At 35.7% G+C, this 15,339-nt stretch overlaps 1 protein-coding gene across 3 annotated transcripts in view; it reads right to left on the bottom strand.

The window, feature by feature from the left end:
- Positions 1-15,339, bottom strand: part of STRN (striatin) — a 117,977-nt gene that overhangs the window by 46,657 nt on the left and 55,981 nt on the right. For all 3 annotated transcript variants that reach the window (XM_019942867.3, XM_033838732.2, XM_019942868.3), the window contains exons 4-7: positions 15,111-15,189; positions 6,364-6,531; positions 4,089-4,224; positions 1,027-1,162 (exon numbers count right to left, since the gene is read on the bottom strand). In XM_019942867.3, coding sequence (XP_019798426.1) covers positions 1,027-1,162; positions 4,089-4,224; positions 6,364-6,531; positions 15,111-15,189 — 519 coding nt within the window. The remainder of the gene's footprint in view (positions 1-1,026; positions 1,163-4,088; positions 4,225-6,363; positions 6,532-15,110; positions 15,190-15,339) is intronic.

Raw genomic sequence — 15,339 nt, 5'->3', positions numbered from 1 at the left:
AGCTCAGTAAGGAATAAGACAGGAGAAGATTCGTTTTACTTTAACTTCCCCTGGTTTCCAAACTTTGTTCTGTTGGGGAAAAAGAAAAAGCCAGTCACTAAATAGCCATTATATTCTTCAATGACTAAGTAATTATCCCAAATAATTCTTCAAATATTTACCACAAAAAAGGAAAAGAAGTGGCATTATTGCTATCAGAGTCCCTGAAGGTAAAGCCTCAAGGAAAAATTAAGATAGTTACTGTTTCCCTAACCTTATCTGTCTTTAAAGTACATAGACTGTAAGCCAAGGGAATCCTGGAATTCTTCAACCTCCGAAGAAAATTTTCTCATTCTCAGTATCTACATGCCTTCTCTCTGTCTGTCTCTCTCCTTCTCTCACACACACACACATACACACACCTGATAGAACTGATCACTTTTGAAGAATTTATCACAATCCTACCTTACTGATAGGACAATTCATTTCCAAACGCCTAGAATGATCTGTGCTGTGGAAGTTTTCCCTAAAATGCTTGTTTGAACTCTTACTAGATGTTTAAAATATTAAATCTGTTTAGAACCATTTGTGCAAAAAAATTCTATGCCTTGTACAAAATGATGAAACTTGACTAAAATGAATGAATAACTACAACTTTTTAACTTATACTTCTTTTTGCACAGAAAATGCCAAAGATGAGATCTCTGAAATCCTCTACTACATTCTCATACTCAATTTCCACAAAATCTAGATTTGCAAGTTCTACTGTCTAGGTAGAAAACAGAGAACATTCTATATATGAATTCAAATTATTTTCATACTGTATTGCTTATGTTAAAAGATGAGGTAACTAGTCGTACAACCTTCTTTAAGCACACACACACATACCCTGGAAAAAAGGTGACAATAGAAAAAAGTCCACAGAATGTTCAACATTTCAACATTACAACAGATTTAAAGTGTTCTTCAAGATGTTGCCCTCCTAGTAAAATATTAGTTTCGTTCATTTACATAACATCTCTAGTTGGATCCAGTATGCTTCCTTACCCCAGTCTGTTCCATCGCCTGCACTTCTGGATTCATTGTCTCCTTCTTCTGATGTAACCAAAAAGTCAAACTCCTTTAGAGCTTCTTTTGTATCTCGATCTTCACTGCTATCAGGCAATACTTTTTTCCTAACAATCTAATGAAAAAAACATGCTCAATTAAAATATTAGGATATATTATGGGATTAATTTAAGTAAAGAAGACAATATCCTTTTACCACTGAATGAGAAAACCCAATTATTTTCTTCAGAAAATGCATCTTTGTTGTGTTAAATAACTGTAATACCTATCCAATTCAGTAGAAAACACAGATGTCATTTTAAAAAGATATACATTATACATTTTAAAGTAGTGATTTAAACTTTGTTAAATGATGGCTTGTTTGTTTTAAATAAACAAATGGAATCATATATTGAAAACACTGGAATATAAGACATGCATTTAAATTACAGATAGATGAAAAATGTCCCTGACATACTGTATTATGAGAACCACAACCAAATCTTACATTTCTTGGATGCAGTCTGTGCAGCGAGCAGATATTCTAATCTAACCAAAGAAAGAACTACTTCATAAAACATTGCAAGAGTTTTTCAGAATATAACCATGATAAATTTTAACTCTAGTACATCATTCCCTTACAAAAGCTAAAATCACAAAGCTACAAACTCAGAAATGCATGCCACAAGATTGAGAAGGTATTCTGTGGGGCAGGGGGAACAATGCCCATTATTATTTCTACTGTCCCAACCTTGCATCAATTTCCTCTAATAATTGTCTATATATTCAAATTTTTCTTCAAATATTGATCTTTTAGAGACATAATCTAGATTTAATAGCAAATCTGACAAGGGCCATTATGTCTCATTTTTATACATTTAGAAATACCTCTGGAATCATAAGGTGAAGAGATCAAACATGAGAAAAGAGAAGGAGATGGGGAGGAGGAAAATGACCCAGAGTGTAATGCAAAGAAAAATCAAACTCCAATACAGGGCAAAGAACAAGAAAGGACAATGAACATATGTAGCTTTTTGAAGAAAATGCCTGAAGAAAATAGACTTAACACAACCAACAGCTACTAAGAGCCTTATGTTTCTGTATTTTCTTAGTTGAAACTATTGAACTATTTTTGATTAAAGAAATAAAATAACATTTTAAGAACCTGCTTGTTCTACTAAACATTTTAACAGCATAATTTTCAGCCATTCTCTCTCTATACAGCACTGCAATAAATCTTCTAAGTCCTGCTTATACATTGCTACATAGAGTTAGATTTTTAAAGTCTTTTGGCATGTAGCTATTATACTGCAGCTGTGAAAATCAATGTAATATATAATAAAAATTAGCAAAACTATTATAAAGAAACCAATTATTTGTTTAGAAATATTTTTCTAAAGGAAAAACTAGAAAAATTTTTGGGTCCAATATTTAAATGGGGTTAAGTATGCTTATATTAGCTGTGCCTTCATTGCCTGGTCACAGAATTGCTATGACCTGCACTAATTGGAGGTCAAGATATTTATGAATTCGATTATTCAAAAAGAAACCAGTTTACAGTTAGGAATTTCTATTAAGACCACACTTGATAGTTATAATAAACAGCTTATAGATTTTTTAATATTTACACTGATATAATGACTAACAACAAAACTTAAAGCATCATAATTAGTTATTATTTAACCACTGAGTTATGAATAACATATTCTGATGGAAAAATAATATCTCAGTACAATCATCCCATAGAAATCACAAGTCAGCACAGAATTTCCAAATGATTACGACAGAGAAAAGTTATCATACAAGCTTCGGCATTTTCTTTTACTACAGTATATTTAAACATGTGCTATAACTACTTGTTTGAATAATAAAAAGAGGGAGTAACTACGTGAAGTTCAAATAATATCCATGGCAGGGCTGTATTAGCACAGTACTACTGAATAGTGGCCCAGGGAAACATTAATCTGGAAGTAGTAAATTGAGTGTCTCCGATGAAAGCAGAGGACATAAAGAGAACAGAGAAATTACACTTAGAAAGCACTTTATAGTTAAACATATCATTTTCATACATAGTGTTTCATTTATTCCTCACAAAATACTCTGGGGATAAGATGGTTATTTATTATAATCCCCATTTTACAAACTGAAAAACTAAGCCTGAAGGATTAAGAAGCACAGATAATTAGTGACAGAACTGAGACTTTAGCCCAAGGCTTTGACTCGTTCCAGTCTGCTTTATTTACACTACCTTACTTTCTCCTCCCTCTTCTTAAATAAATGTGAAGGAGGAAATGTGAACACGCTCCTTAACACAGAAGCACACCCTCATCTCTTACTTAAAAGAAGGAGAAGGAGAAAGACAGAGAAGGAAGGAGAGGAGGGAATATGAAGAGAGAAAGAAAAGAGGGGAGAGGTTAAAAAGGGGAGAGGGTAGAAGGGAATAGAATAAAGAAGGGAAGAGAAGGGAGAATTTAGATACCTCTTATTCCAGGACTGTACCATGGAAACAATAAACTTACAAAAATCTAAACAAAACCACAGAATAATCCTAAACAAGTTTGGAGAAATCTAATGGAAGAGTTCTGAAAACGTGTAGAACTTGCCTACCAAAACAACCCTGACATGAGAAACAAAAACCACACCGATTAGAGTTGATACCAGTCACCATCAGGCACCATAATGGGTCTGTCAGTTCCATTGTCTTATAGCACCAAAAACAATGCATTGTTATAACACACATTTACCATGTTCACTAACCCTACAAAAATGTTGAAATGTTTAATGAATTAACAAAAAGCTAATGAATGAAGGCCCATAAGAAAAAGCTGCTATACTAAAAAGTCTTGAATTTGAAATCAATACAAAAACTTTTAGATTAAATTTCTCCAAACTTATGGGGAATATAGATTAAATTTCCCCAAACTTATGGGGAATTTAGATTAAATTTCCCCAAACTTTTTTTTTTTATGGAAAAAAAAAGTTAAGGGTTGAAGTTGAAGGGTATGGATTAAAGTATGCATAATGGTCCCTAAAAATATTTATATCTGAGTTATTCAACTCACCGTTGAAGTATCAATGATGCTTTTCTCTCTTCCATCAATGTCATCATCTTCATCTTCATCACTGAAATCTGCAGCTGCACTTTCAAGGAATTTAAAATTATCCAGCACGGAGGCAGAATCTGTTAACTCAGATTTTCTGGTTTAAAACATATACACCTTGCTCAGTTAATTTTTTAAACTCGACATAAGAATTAATCCATGATATACAGCACTAACTTCTGTTTATATTGTATTATGACACCCCCAAATCATATTATGAGCTACATTGATTCTTATCTATTACATTTCCATGGATTTTAACTGGAAAAGCAATATAGGAAGGAAGTGCCTACTCTTTTTTTTTTTTTTTTTTTTTGCGGTACGCGGGCCTCTCACTGTTGTGGCCTCTCCCGTTGCGGAGCACAGGCTCCGGACGCGCAGGCTCAGCGGCCATGGCTCACAGGCCCAGCCGCTCTGCGGCATGTGGGATCTTCCTGGATCGGGACATGAATCCGTGTCCCCTGCATTGGCAGGCAGACTCTCAACCACTGCGCCACCAGGGAAGCCCTGCCTACTCTTTTAAAAGTACTTTGCAATCATACCTACTACTTAGATTAATGACAATCCAATATAAAGAACTCCCCCTTCTGATCCACTATTATGTTGATTTTTAAGCCAACCTTAATGCATTTCTTTTAAAAATATTTTTCTTATTATCTCTACCTGCTTTTTTTCTATTTCTTTTCCTCTCTGCAACTCTTCCTGTGACACAGAAGTTTCCATAACTAAGAAAATAACTAGTAAACACATCATTTTTCTCTGATGCAATCTTGCATTTCTGAACAGCTAAAGAGTTGAAAAAAGCAAATGTGCGCATAAAGTTACTAAAACCAATATTTTAGTCAAATTAATATTACTACAAAACTTGATCCTGTTGGTTAAACCTTTTCGAAATGATTGACTTTTCAAATATGTAAGATTTTATTTTAGTTCCCTCTAAAGAATTTTAACAAAAAATTTCTTAATGGCCAGAACAGAATGATTTCTCTCATTAGGAAATGTTATAGATAAGAAGACATTTTCCTGAACAAATTTAGCCACAACTATGGGCAAAATTCTCAAAACAGATAAATCTTAAATTTCAAATCTGCTCAGAGCTACGTTTTTGTTTTTTTCCAACCTACCCTCCATCCCTATAGAAGTCAGATTCAGAATAATACCTTTATCAGTTTCAAAAGAGAGGTCAAGGCCAAAACACAAGACAACTAGAGTGGTCTTTCCTGAGGGTCTTTATAATAATTTGAGCTAATTCATTAGGTAAAAATATAACCAGGATTAATGCCTACATTGTCTACTTCTACACAGAGAAACAATCTACATCTTACATTTATTAAAACAAGTTATATAGTCTTAACTATTAATGAATACATTTAAGAAGGCTCCAGTGACATTTGTTTATAAAAGTCGTATTTTTAAACCTTTACCTAAACCTCATAATTTTAGTTTATGTTCCAAATAATAGAAACTATGTTCTCACTAGAAAATGTATAGAGCTCAATTAAAACCGTTCTTCCAGCCTAAACATGAGTTAAAGTAACATCATACTCAGACTTTCAAAGAATCTTTGGCTTTTTATTTCTTTAAGAATTTGGCTTTTTATTTCTTTAAGAATCATGTCAACTTTTTTCAATAAAGAAGAATCTCCTTATTTAACTGTCCATGTTCATTTTAAGCAGAATTACATATAATTGTATGATACATGATCCAAAAAGCAAAAAAAAATTTCTGCTACTGAATTCTTCACTTATTCTATCAATTAAAATATATATACTTGAAATAGATACTTTTCAAGGGGAAGATGAGTTACAGCATTATTAGATACATGAAAGTGGCTAAGAAAAGGTTTACATCAAAAGAATTAAGTATTTATATGATTTCTGCGTCACCAGGAATGAAATTTCACTCGTACTGATTTGAAGTGAATTTCCAAATAAGATCTTTTATGAAGTTCTAATAGTGACTGAGCTTCAAGATATTAAAATCTATATTAAATCCATAAATTGCAATTAAAAAATCTTAAATAAAAATATTCTTAAAGTAATCATAAATGATAACTCTAATCCCTATGGTGTTATCTACTACCAAATAAAATTTTAATTTTTTTATTAAACGTTATCATTAAATTACTTCTGTAGCAGTATCTAAAAGTACAAGTATCACAAGTGTCACCCATAAGTCAAAAACATTAATAAGAACTAAAACTACAGCCAAACCACTTTCCAGACAAAATACTTACCCAATCATTGCTGTCTCTTTAACTTCAGCCTCTGTGCCATTTATAACTGAGTCCTGATTTTTGTCATCTTCCCTGTCAGTGACATCACTTGAAAAGCCCAACAAAGCTCGCACTCGTTTGGATTTCACATCTAGAATAGTATCTGTGTAACCCACCTCCTGTAGATACCTGCGTGTGAAGAGGATCTTTACAATTCAGTCATATTGAAATCAGTATTCTATTACTGAATATGTAAATAAAAACATTTCTTTAAATTCATATGCCTGCATAAGACTTAACAGTACAGTACTATGCTAGTAAGACTTGCTAATAAATAATCTTCCAGCTGCAGATGGAGCTGTCTCTTGCAGTACCAGCCTCTATGGTCACTGAGAAAAATCAAAGAACTATACAATACACCATTCATGTATCATAAGAAGAAGCTATTCCTTAATATACCTAATGGCACATTCTTTCTTCTGGGCAGGGCTGGAGTAAACTCACTCTCAGATTCTACTGAATTACTATTTTATAATAGTAACTACAATAACCAATAGTCTTTTTACACTTCTGATATTAAACTATCATTGGATAAATGGAAATCTAGACAGAAAGTTTCTAGCATATATCTCTATGACATACAAAGTTTCTAGCATATATGGTTTCCTCCATGACATAAAAAAGACAGTATATTCCAAAGAGCCACTTCCACAGAAGGGAAGCTTCTATCCTGACGACAACTCTAAAATAAAAATAGACCACAACTCAATTGTGGGATGTGAGATGAGTGGGTGCCCAGGGGTGTGTGTGCTGCAGAGAGGCAGCAGCATAGAAAACAGAGAATAGGCTTTGTATGGAGAGTTACACCTGGGTTCAAAGCCCATTTCTTCCACCTTCTTCCTGTGTAACATTAATTCTCCTGAACCTCAGTTTTCCTTCTCCTAAAAGAGACACACCTAGAACAGTGTCTGGCATATAGAAGGCGCTCAGTATCTATTAACAACAAAGATGACCAAAAAAGATGAAAAGTGGTAGTGGCAAAAACATGAAAAAGGCAAATGCCACTAATAATGTCGTTAATAAACATGATAGACAAATGTCTACCAATAACTTACAAGCATTAACTTAGAGGTAAGTATCAAGTCTATGAGACGAAAGAGAAAACAAAGATCAAAAAGATAACCAGTCTGATCTAAGATCACTTTAAGATCTGGTATTAAGAGTTATTATAGGTCAAAGAGATACCTCACAAAGACATGTAACCAAAATGGAATAAATGTATCCTATCAAGTCAAGGTACTCATTTTTCAATCCTATCCAGTACCTATAGAAAATTTTTGATTAAAATTTGGATAGTAAATTTCAAAAGTTCCCGATTTTAATCAGTTGGTTCTTGCAAACAAACACAAAGGTATTATGCTTTTCTATTTTTAACAAATAATACTTGATACATAACTCACTTTGGCAACAAAATCACATTACATATAACCGTTTCCAAAACTGCTCGTTCCATAGATAAGTTGGCTTTACTAAATAGTTACTTCCTTATTCATTAATAAAATGTAACCTTTGAGAGGCAGATTACGAGTCTTTTAAAAGATATTTCTTGGATTGCTCACTATGATAACCACTTGTCATTAAAAAAAAACAAAATCAGCACTTTAAGAACTTATTTATTTATAAAAGGAAAATGCATAAATCACATTTAAGACCAAAGTGAAAACCCATTTATTAAATAGTAATGAAGTCTCTGGAGACTGAATTCAGCTGGAGACGGAACTCACTGGAGACTGGAGCTCATGAGGACCTTTGGGGTGACTGTGGTTCAAGTTTATAAAATTTTATTAGATGGTTCACCGCTGTACTTACTATGAGGAAAGCAGAGTAAAGTTGGAAAAAAATCTAGTAACTTTGAAAAACTGAGACCAGAGGAGCGACTGGTTCAAGATGGTGGAGTAGAAGGACGTGAGCTCACTCCCTCTTGCAAAGAGCACCGGAATCCCAACTAACTGCTGAACAGTCACCAAGAGGAAGACGCTGGAACTCACCAAAAAAGACACCCCACATCCAAAGACAAAGGAGAAGCCGCAGTGAGACGGTAGGAGGGGCGCAATCACAATAAAATCAAATCCCACAACCGGTAGGAGGGACGCAATCACAATAAAATCAAAACCCACAACCGCTGGGTGGATGACTCACAAACTGGTGAACAATTACACCACAGAAGTCCACCCACTGGAGTGAACGTTCTGAGTCCCACGTCAGGCTTCCCAACCTGGGGGTCGAGCAAAAGGAGGAGGAATTCCTAGAGAATCAGACTTTGAAGGCTAGCGGGATTTGATTGCAGGACTTCGACAGGACTGGGGGAAACAGAGACTCCACTCTTGGAGGGCACACACAAAGTAGTGTGCATGTCATTACCCAGGGGGAAGGAGCAGTGACCCCATAGGAGACTGAACCAGACCTGCCTACTAGTGTTGGAGGGTCTCCTGCAGAGGCAGGGGGTGGCTGTGGCTCACCGCAGGGACAAGGACACTGGCAGCTAAAGATCTGGGAAGTACTCCTCGGCATGAGCCCTCCAGAGTCCACCCTTAGCCCAACCAAAGAGCCGGGCAGGCTCCAGTGCTGGGTGACCTCAGGCCAAATAACCAACAGGGAGGGAATGCAACCCCACCCATCAGCAAACAAGGAGGTTAAAGTTTTACTGAGTTGTTCCCACCAGAGCAAACCCAGCTCTACACACCACCAGTCCCTCCCATCAGGAAGCTTGTGCAAGCCTCTTAGATAGCCTCATCCACCAGAGGGCACACAGCAGAAGCAAGAATCACAACCCTGCAGCCTGTGGAACGAAAACCACATTCACAGAAAGACAAACAAAATGAAAAGGCAGGGGCTTCCCTGGTGGCGCAGTGGTTGAGAGTCCGCCTGCCGATGCAGGGGACACGGGTTCATGCCCTGGTCCGGGAAGATGATCCCACATGCCGCACAGCGGCTGGGCCCGTGAGCCATGGCCGCTGAGCCTGCGTGTCCGGAGCCTGTGCTCTGCAGCGGGAGAGGCCACAACAGTGAGATGCCCGCATACCGCAAAAAAAAAAAAAAAAGAAAAGAAAAGGCAGAGGGCTATGTTCCCAATGAAGGAACAAGATACAAACCCAGAAAAACAATGAAATGAAGTGGAGATAGGCAAACTTCCAGAAAAAGAATTCAGAATAATGATAGTGAAGATGATCCAGGAACTCAGAAAAAGAATGGAGGCAAAGATCAAGAAGATGTAAGAAATGTTTAACAAAGACCTACAAGAATTAAAGGACAAACAAACAGAGATGAACACTACAATAACTGAAATGGAAAACATACTAGAAGGAATCAATAGCAGAATAACTGAGGCAGAAGAACGGACAAGTGACCTGGAAGACAGAATGGTAGAATTCACTGCCGCAGAATAAAGAAAAAGAATGAAAAGAAATGAAGACAGCCTAAGAGACCTCTGGGACAACATTAAATGCACCTACATTCGCATTATAGGGGCCCCCAAAGGAGAACAGAGAGACAAAGGACTCAAAATATCTGAAAAGATTATAGTCAAAAACTTCCCTAATATGGGAAAGGAAGTAGCCACCCAAGTCCAGGAAGTGCAGAGAGCCCCAGGCAGGAAAAATCCAAGGTGAAACATGCCGAGACACATAGGAATCAAACTGACAAAAATTAAAGACAATGAAAAATTGTTAAAAGCAACAAGAGAAAAATGACAAATAACATACAAGGGAACTCCCATAAGGTTAACAGCTGACTTCTCAGCAGAAACTCTACAAGCCAGAAGGGAGTGGCATGATATACCTAAAGTGATGAAAGGGAAGAACCTACAACCAAGATTACTCTACCTGGCAAGGATCTCATTCAGATTCAACAGAGAAATCAAAACCTTTACAGACAAGCAAAAGCTAAGAGAATTCAGCCCCACCAAACCACCTCTACAACAAATGCTAAAGGAACTTCTCTAAGTGGGAAACACAAGAGAAGAAAAGGACCTACAAAAACAAACCCAAAACAATTAAGAAAATGGTAACAGGAACATACATATCGATAATTACTTTAAACGTGAATGGATTAAAGGCTCCAACCAAAAGACACAGGCTCGCTGAATGGATACAAAAACAAGACCCATATATATGCTGTCTACAAGAGACCCACTTCAGACATAGGGACACATGCAGACTGAAAGTGAGGGAATGGTGAAAGATATTCCATGCAAATGGAAATCAAAAGAAAGCTGGAGTAGCAATACTCATATCAGATAAAATAGACTTTAAAATAAAGAATGTTATAAGAGACAAGGAAAGACACTACATAATGATCAAGGGATCAATCCAAGAAGAAGATATAACAATTATAAATATATATGCACCCAACATAGGAGCACCTCAATACAAAAGGCAACTGCTAACAGCTATAAAAGAGGAAATCGACAGTAACACAATAATAGTGGGGGACTTTAACACCTCACTTACACTAATGGACAGATCAACCAGACACAAAATTAATAAGGAAACACAAGCTTTAAATGACACAATAGATCAGATAGATTTAATTGATATTTATAGGACATTCCATCCCAAAACAGCAGATTGCACTTTCTTCTCAAGTGCACACGGAACATTCTCCAGGATAGATCACATCTTGGGTCACAAATCAAGCCTCGGTAAATTTAAGAAAACTGAAATCATATCAAGCATCTTTTCCGACCACAATGCTATGAGATTAGAAATAAGTTACAGGGGAAAAACGCAAAAATACAAACACAGGGAGGCCAAACAATACGTTACTAAATAACCAAGAGTTCACTGAAGAAATCAAAGAGGAAATCAAAAAATACCTAGAGACTAATGACAACGAAAACACAATGATCCAAAAACCTATGGGATGCAGCAAAAGCAGTTCTAAGAGGGAAGTTTAGAGCAATTCAATCCCACCTCAAGAAACAAGAAAAATCTCAAACAATCTAACCTTACACCTAAAGGAACTAGAGAAAGAAGAACAAACAAAACCTGAAGTTAGCAGAAGGAAAGAAATCATAAAGATCAGAGCAGAGATAAATGAAATAGAAACAAAGAAAACAATAACAAAGATCAATAAAATTAAAAGCTGGTTCTGTGAGAAGATAAAATTGATAAATCATTAGCCAGACTCATCAAGAAAAAGAGGGAGAGGACTCAAATCAATAAAATTAGAAATGAAAAAGGAGAAGTTACAACAGACACCACAGAAATACAAACCATCCGAAGAGACTACTACAAGCAACTCTATGCCAATAAAATGGACAACCTGGAAGAAATGGATAAATTCTTAGAAAGGTATAACCTTCCAAGACTGAACAGGAAGAAACAGAAAATATGAAGAGACCAATCACAAGTAATAAAATTGAAACTATGATTAAAAATCTTCCAACAAACAGAAGTCCAGGACCAGATGGCTTCACAGGTGAATTCTATCAAACATTTAGAGAAGAGCTAACTCCCATCCTTCTCAATCTCTTCCAAAAAATTGCAGAGGAAGGAACACTCCCAAACTCATTCTATGAGGCCACCATCACCCTGATACCAAAACCAGACAAAGATACTACAAAAAAAGAAAATTACAGACCAATATCACTGATGAGTATAGATGCAAAAATCCTCAACAAAATACTAGCAAACAGAATCCAACAACACATTAAAAGGATCATACACCATGATCAAGCGGGATTTATCCCAGGGATGCAAGGATTCTTCAATATACACACATCAATCAATGCGATACACCATATTAACAAATTGAAGAATAAAAACCATATGATCATCCCAATAGATGCAGAAAAAGCTCTTGACAAAATTCAACACCCATTTATGATAAAAACTCTCCAGAAAGTGGGCATAGAGGGAACCTACCTCAACATAATAAAGGCCATATATGACAAACCCACAGCAAACATTCGCAATGGTGAAAAACTGAAAGCATTTCCTCTAAGATCAGGAACAAGACAAGGATGTCCACTCTCGCCACTATTATTCAACATAGTCCTAACCATGGCAATCAGAGAATAAAAAGAAATAAAAGGAATCCAAATTGGAAAAGGAGAAGTAAAATTGTCACTGTTTGCAGATGACATGATACTATACATACAGAATCCTAAAGATGCCACCAGAAAACTACTAGAGCTAATCAATAAATTTGGTAAAGCTGCAGGATACAAAATTAATGCACAGAAATCTCTTGCATTCCTATACACTAACAACGAAATATCAGAAAGAGAAATTAAGGAAACAATCCCATTCACCACTGCAACAAAAAGAATAAAATAACTAGGAATAAACCTACCTAAGGAGACAAAAGACCTGTATGCAGAAAACTATAAGACACTGATGAAAGAAATCAAAGATGACACAAACAGATGGAGAGATATACCATGTTCTTGGATTGGAAGAATCAATATTGTGAAAATGACTATACTACCCAAAGCAATCTACAGAGTCAATGCAATCCCTATCAAACTACCAATGGCATTTTTTACAGAACTAGAACAAAAAATCTAACATTTGTATGGAGACACAAAAGACCTCAAATAGCCAAAGCAATCTTGAGGGAAAGAAATGGAGCTGGAGGAATCAGACTCCCTGACTTCAGACTACACTACAAAGCTACAGTAATCAAGACAGTATGGTACTGGCACAAAAACAGAAATATAGATCAATGGAACAGGATAGAAAGCCTAGAGATAAACCCACAAACCTATGGTCAACTAATGTATGACAAAAGAGGCAAAGATATACAATGGAGAAAAGACAGTCTCTTCAATAAGTGGTACTGGTTAAACTGGACAGCTACATGTAAAAGAATGAAATTAGAACACTCTCTAACACCATACACAAACATCAACTCAAAATGGATTAAAGACCTAAATTTAAGACACAGCACTATAAAACCCCTACAGGAAAACACAGGAAGAATGTTCTTTGATATAAATCACAGCAAGATCTTCTTTGACCCACCTCCTAGAGTAATGGAAATAAAAACAAAAACAAGCAAATGGGACCTAATGAAACTTGAAAGCTTTTGCACAGCGAAGGAAACTATAAACAAGACGAAAAGACAACCCTCATAATGGGAGAAAATATTTGCTAACAAATCAACAAAGGATTAATCTCCAAAATATATAAACAGCCCATGCAGCTCAATATTAAACAAACAACCCATTCCAAAAATGGGCAGAAGACCTAAACAGACTTTTCTCCAAAGAAGACATACAGATGGCCAAGAGGCACATGAAAAGCTGCTCAACACCACTAATCATTAGAGAAATGCAAATCACAACTACAGTGAGGTATCACCTCACACTGGTCAGAATGGGCATCATCCGAAAATCTATAAACAGCAAATGCTGCTGAGGGTGTAGGAAAAAGGGAACCCTCTTGCACTGTTGGTGGGAATGTAAACTGATACAGCCACTATGGAGAAGAGTATGGAGATTCCTTAAAAAACTAAAAATAGAATCAGCAATCCCACTACTGGGCAGACACCCAGAGAAAACCATAATTCAAAAAGACACATGCACCCCAGTGTTCATTGCAGCACTATTTACAATAGCCAGGTCGTGGAAGCAACCTAAATGCCCACTGACAGACGAATAGTTAAAGAAGATCTGGTACATATATACAGTGGAATATTACTCAGCCATAAAAAGGAATGAAATTGAGTCATTTGTAGAGACGTTGATGGACCTAGAGGCTGTCATACAGAGTGAAGTAAGCCAGAAAGAGAAAAACAGATATCATATATTAACACATATATGTGGATTCTCAAAAAATGGTACAGATGAACCAGTTTGCAAGGCATAAATAGAGACACAGATGTAGAGAACAAATGTACGGACACCAAGGGGGGAAAGTGGCAGGGGAGGAATGAATTGGGAGATTGGGATTGACATATATACACTAATATGTATAAAACAGATAATAAGAACCTGCTGTATAAAAAATAAATAAAATAAAATTTAAAACATAAATAAATAGTAATGAAGTCTCATTTCCTTCTCACTTTGAGGAGATTAAAAATAGATGTAAGGAGACACTTTAATATTCTCTTCCCATCATCAAAAGAAATGGCTGGCATACAATCTGCTCTGGAAACCACAGGTTTAGACTATTCACAAGCAACCGCAAAAGTTTAAACCAGGTAGCAAATTTCATTTTAGTGAGGCACAAATCAAAATACCAATTTCAAATGTGATATGCAAGGGTCAGGCACTGAGCTGGTGAGTGAGTCTAGCCCACTGCCTGACATCTGAACCTCAACCTAGCTTTGATCCCTCTTTATACTCTCAAGTTCACATTTTATAGGAGAAACTATATGTCAGCATAAAATTTACAAACTTGGGAAATGCAAGAAGTTCTTCCACCTATTTAAAATAAAGTTTAAAAACATAACACAAAAATTACATGATTAGACTTATATTAAAACATATGTATATTCATGTGTAAAAGGTACAAGGAAAAGAGTAACTTTAAGGGTATAGAATTCTTTAAACTAAATTTAAGCATATATAAATTAGAAGCTTTAAACTGTACACTTCCTGATAAAGCTAAAATTATGGAGAGAGAACTTATTCTTAATAATTCTTACTAATATTTAATGAAAAAATAAATTCCTCCATAGGGGAAAAAGTATTTAATATGAAAAAGGAACAGTAATTCAAAAAAGCTTTTTCACAGCAGATACTTTCATGAGATACTTACTGTCTGAGTAGTTGTCGACCTTGTTTCCACATTAACTGGCTGTTTTGTTGTGGCTGCACCTCTGTTTCATTACCTTCATCTGGAAAACATTAAATCATAAAAAAACTGACGTTTTATACATTAGAGGGTATCTCAATTCATTAAAAATGTCCAAAAAAAATTTATAAGATTAAGAACACTACACTGTAAGGTATGTTTTAGGACAATGGGAATTCTGTTTTTAAGTTTA

Source organism: Tursiops truncatus, chromosome 14 (assembly GCF_011762595.2).
Source record: "Tursiops truncatus isolate mTurTru1 chromosome 14, mTurTru1.mat.Y, whole genome shotgun sequence".
NCBI classification, from domain to species: Eukaryota; Metazoa; Chordata; class Mammalia; order Artiodactyla; family Delphinidae; genus Tursiops; species Tursiops truncatus.
Note: the sequence above shows the minus strand (reverse complement) of the source record. Positions and strands in the feature narration are given on the sequence as shown.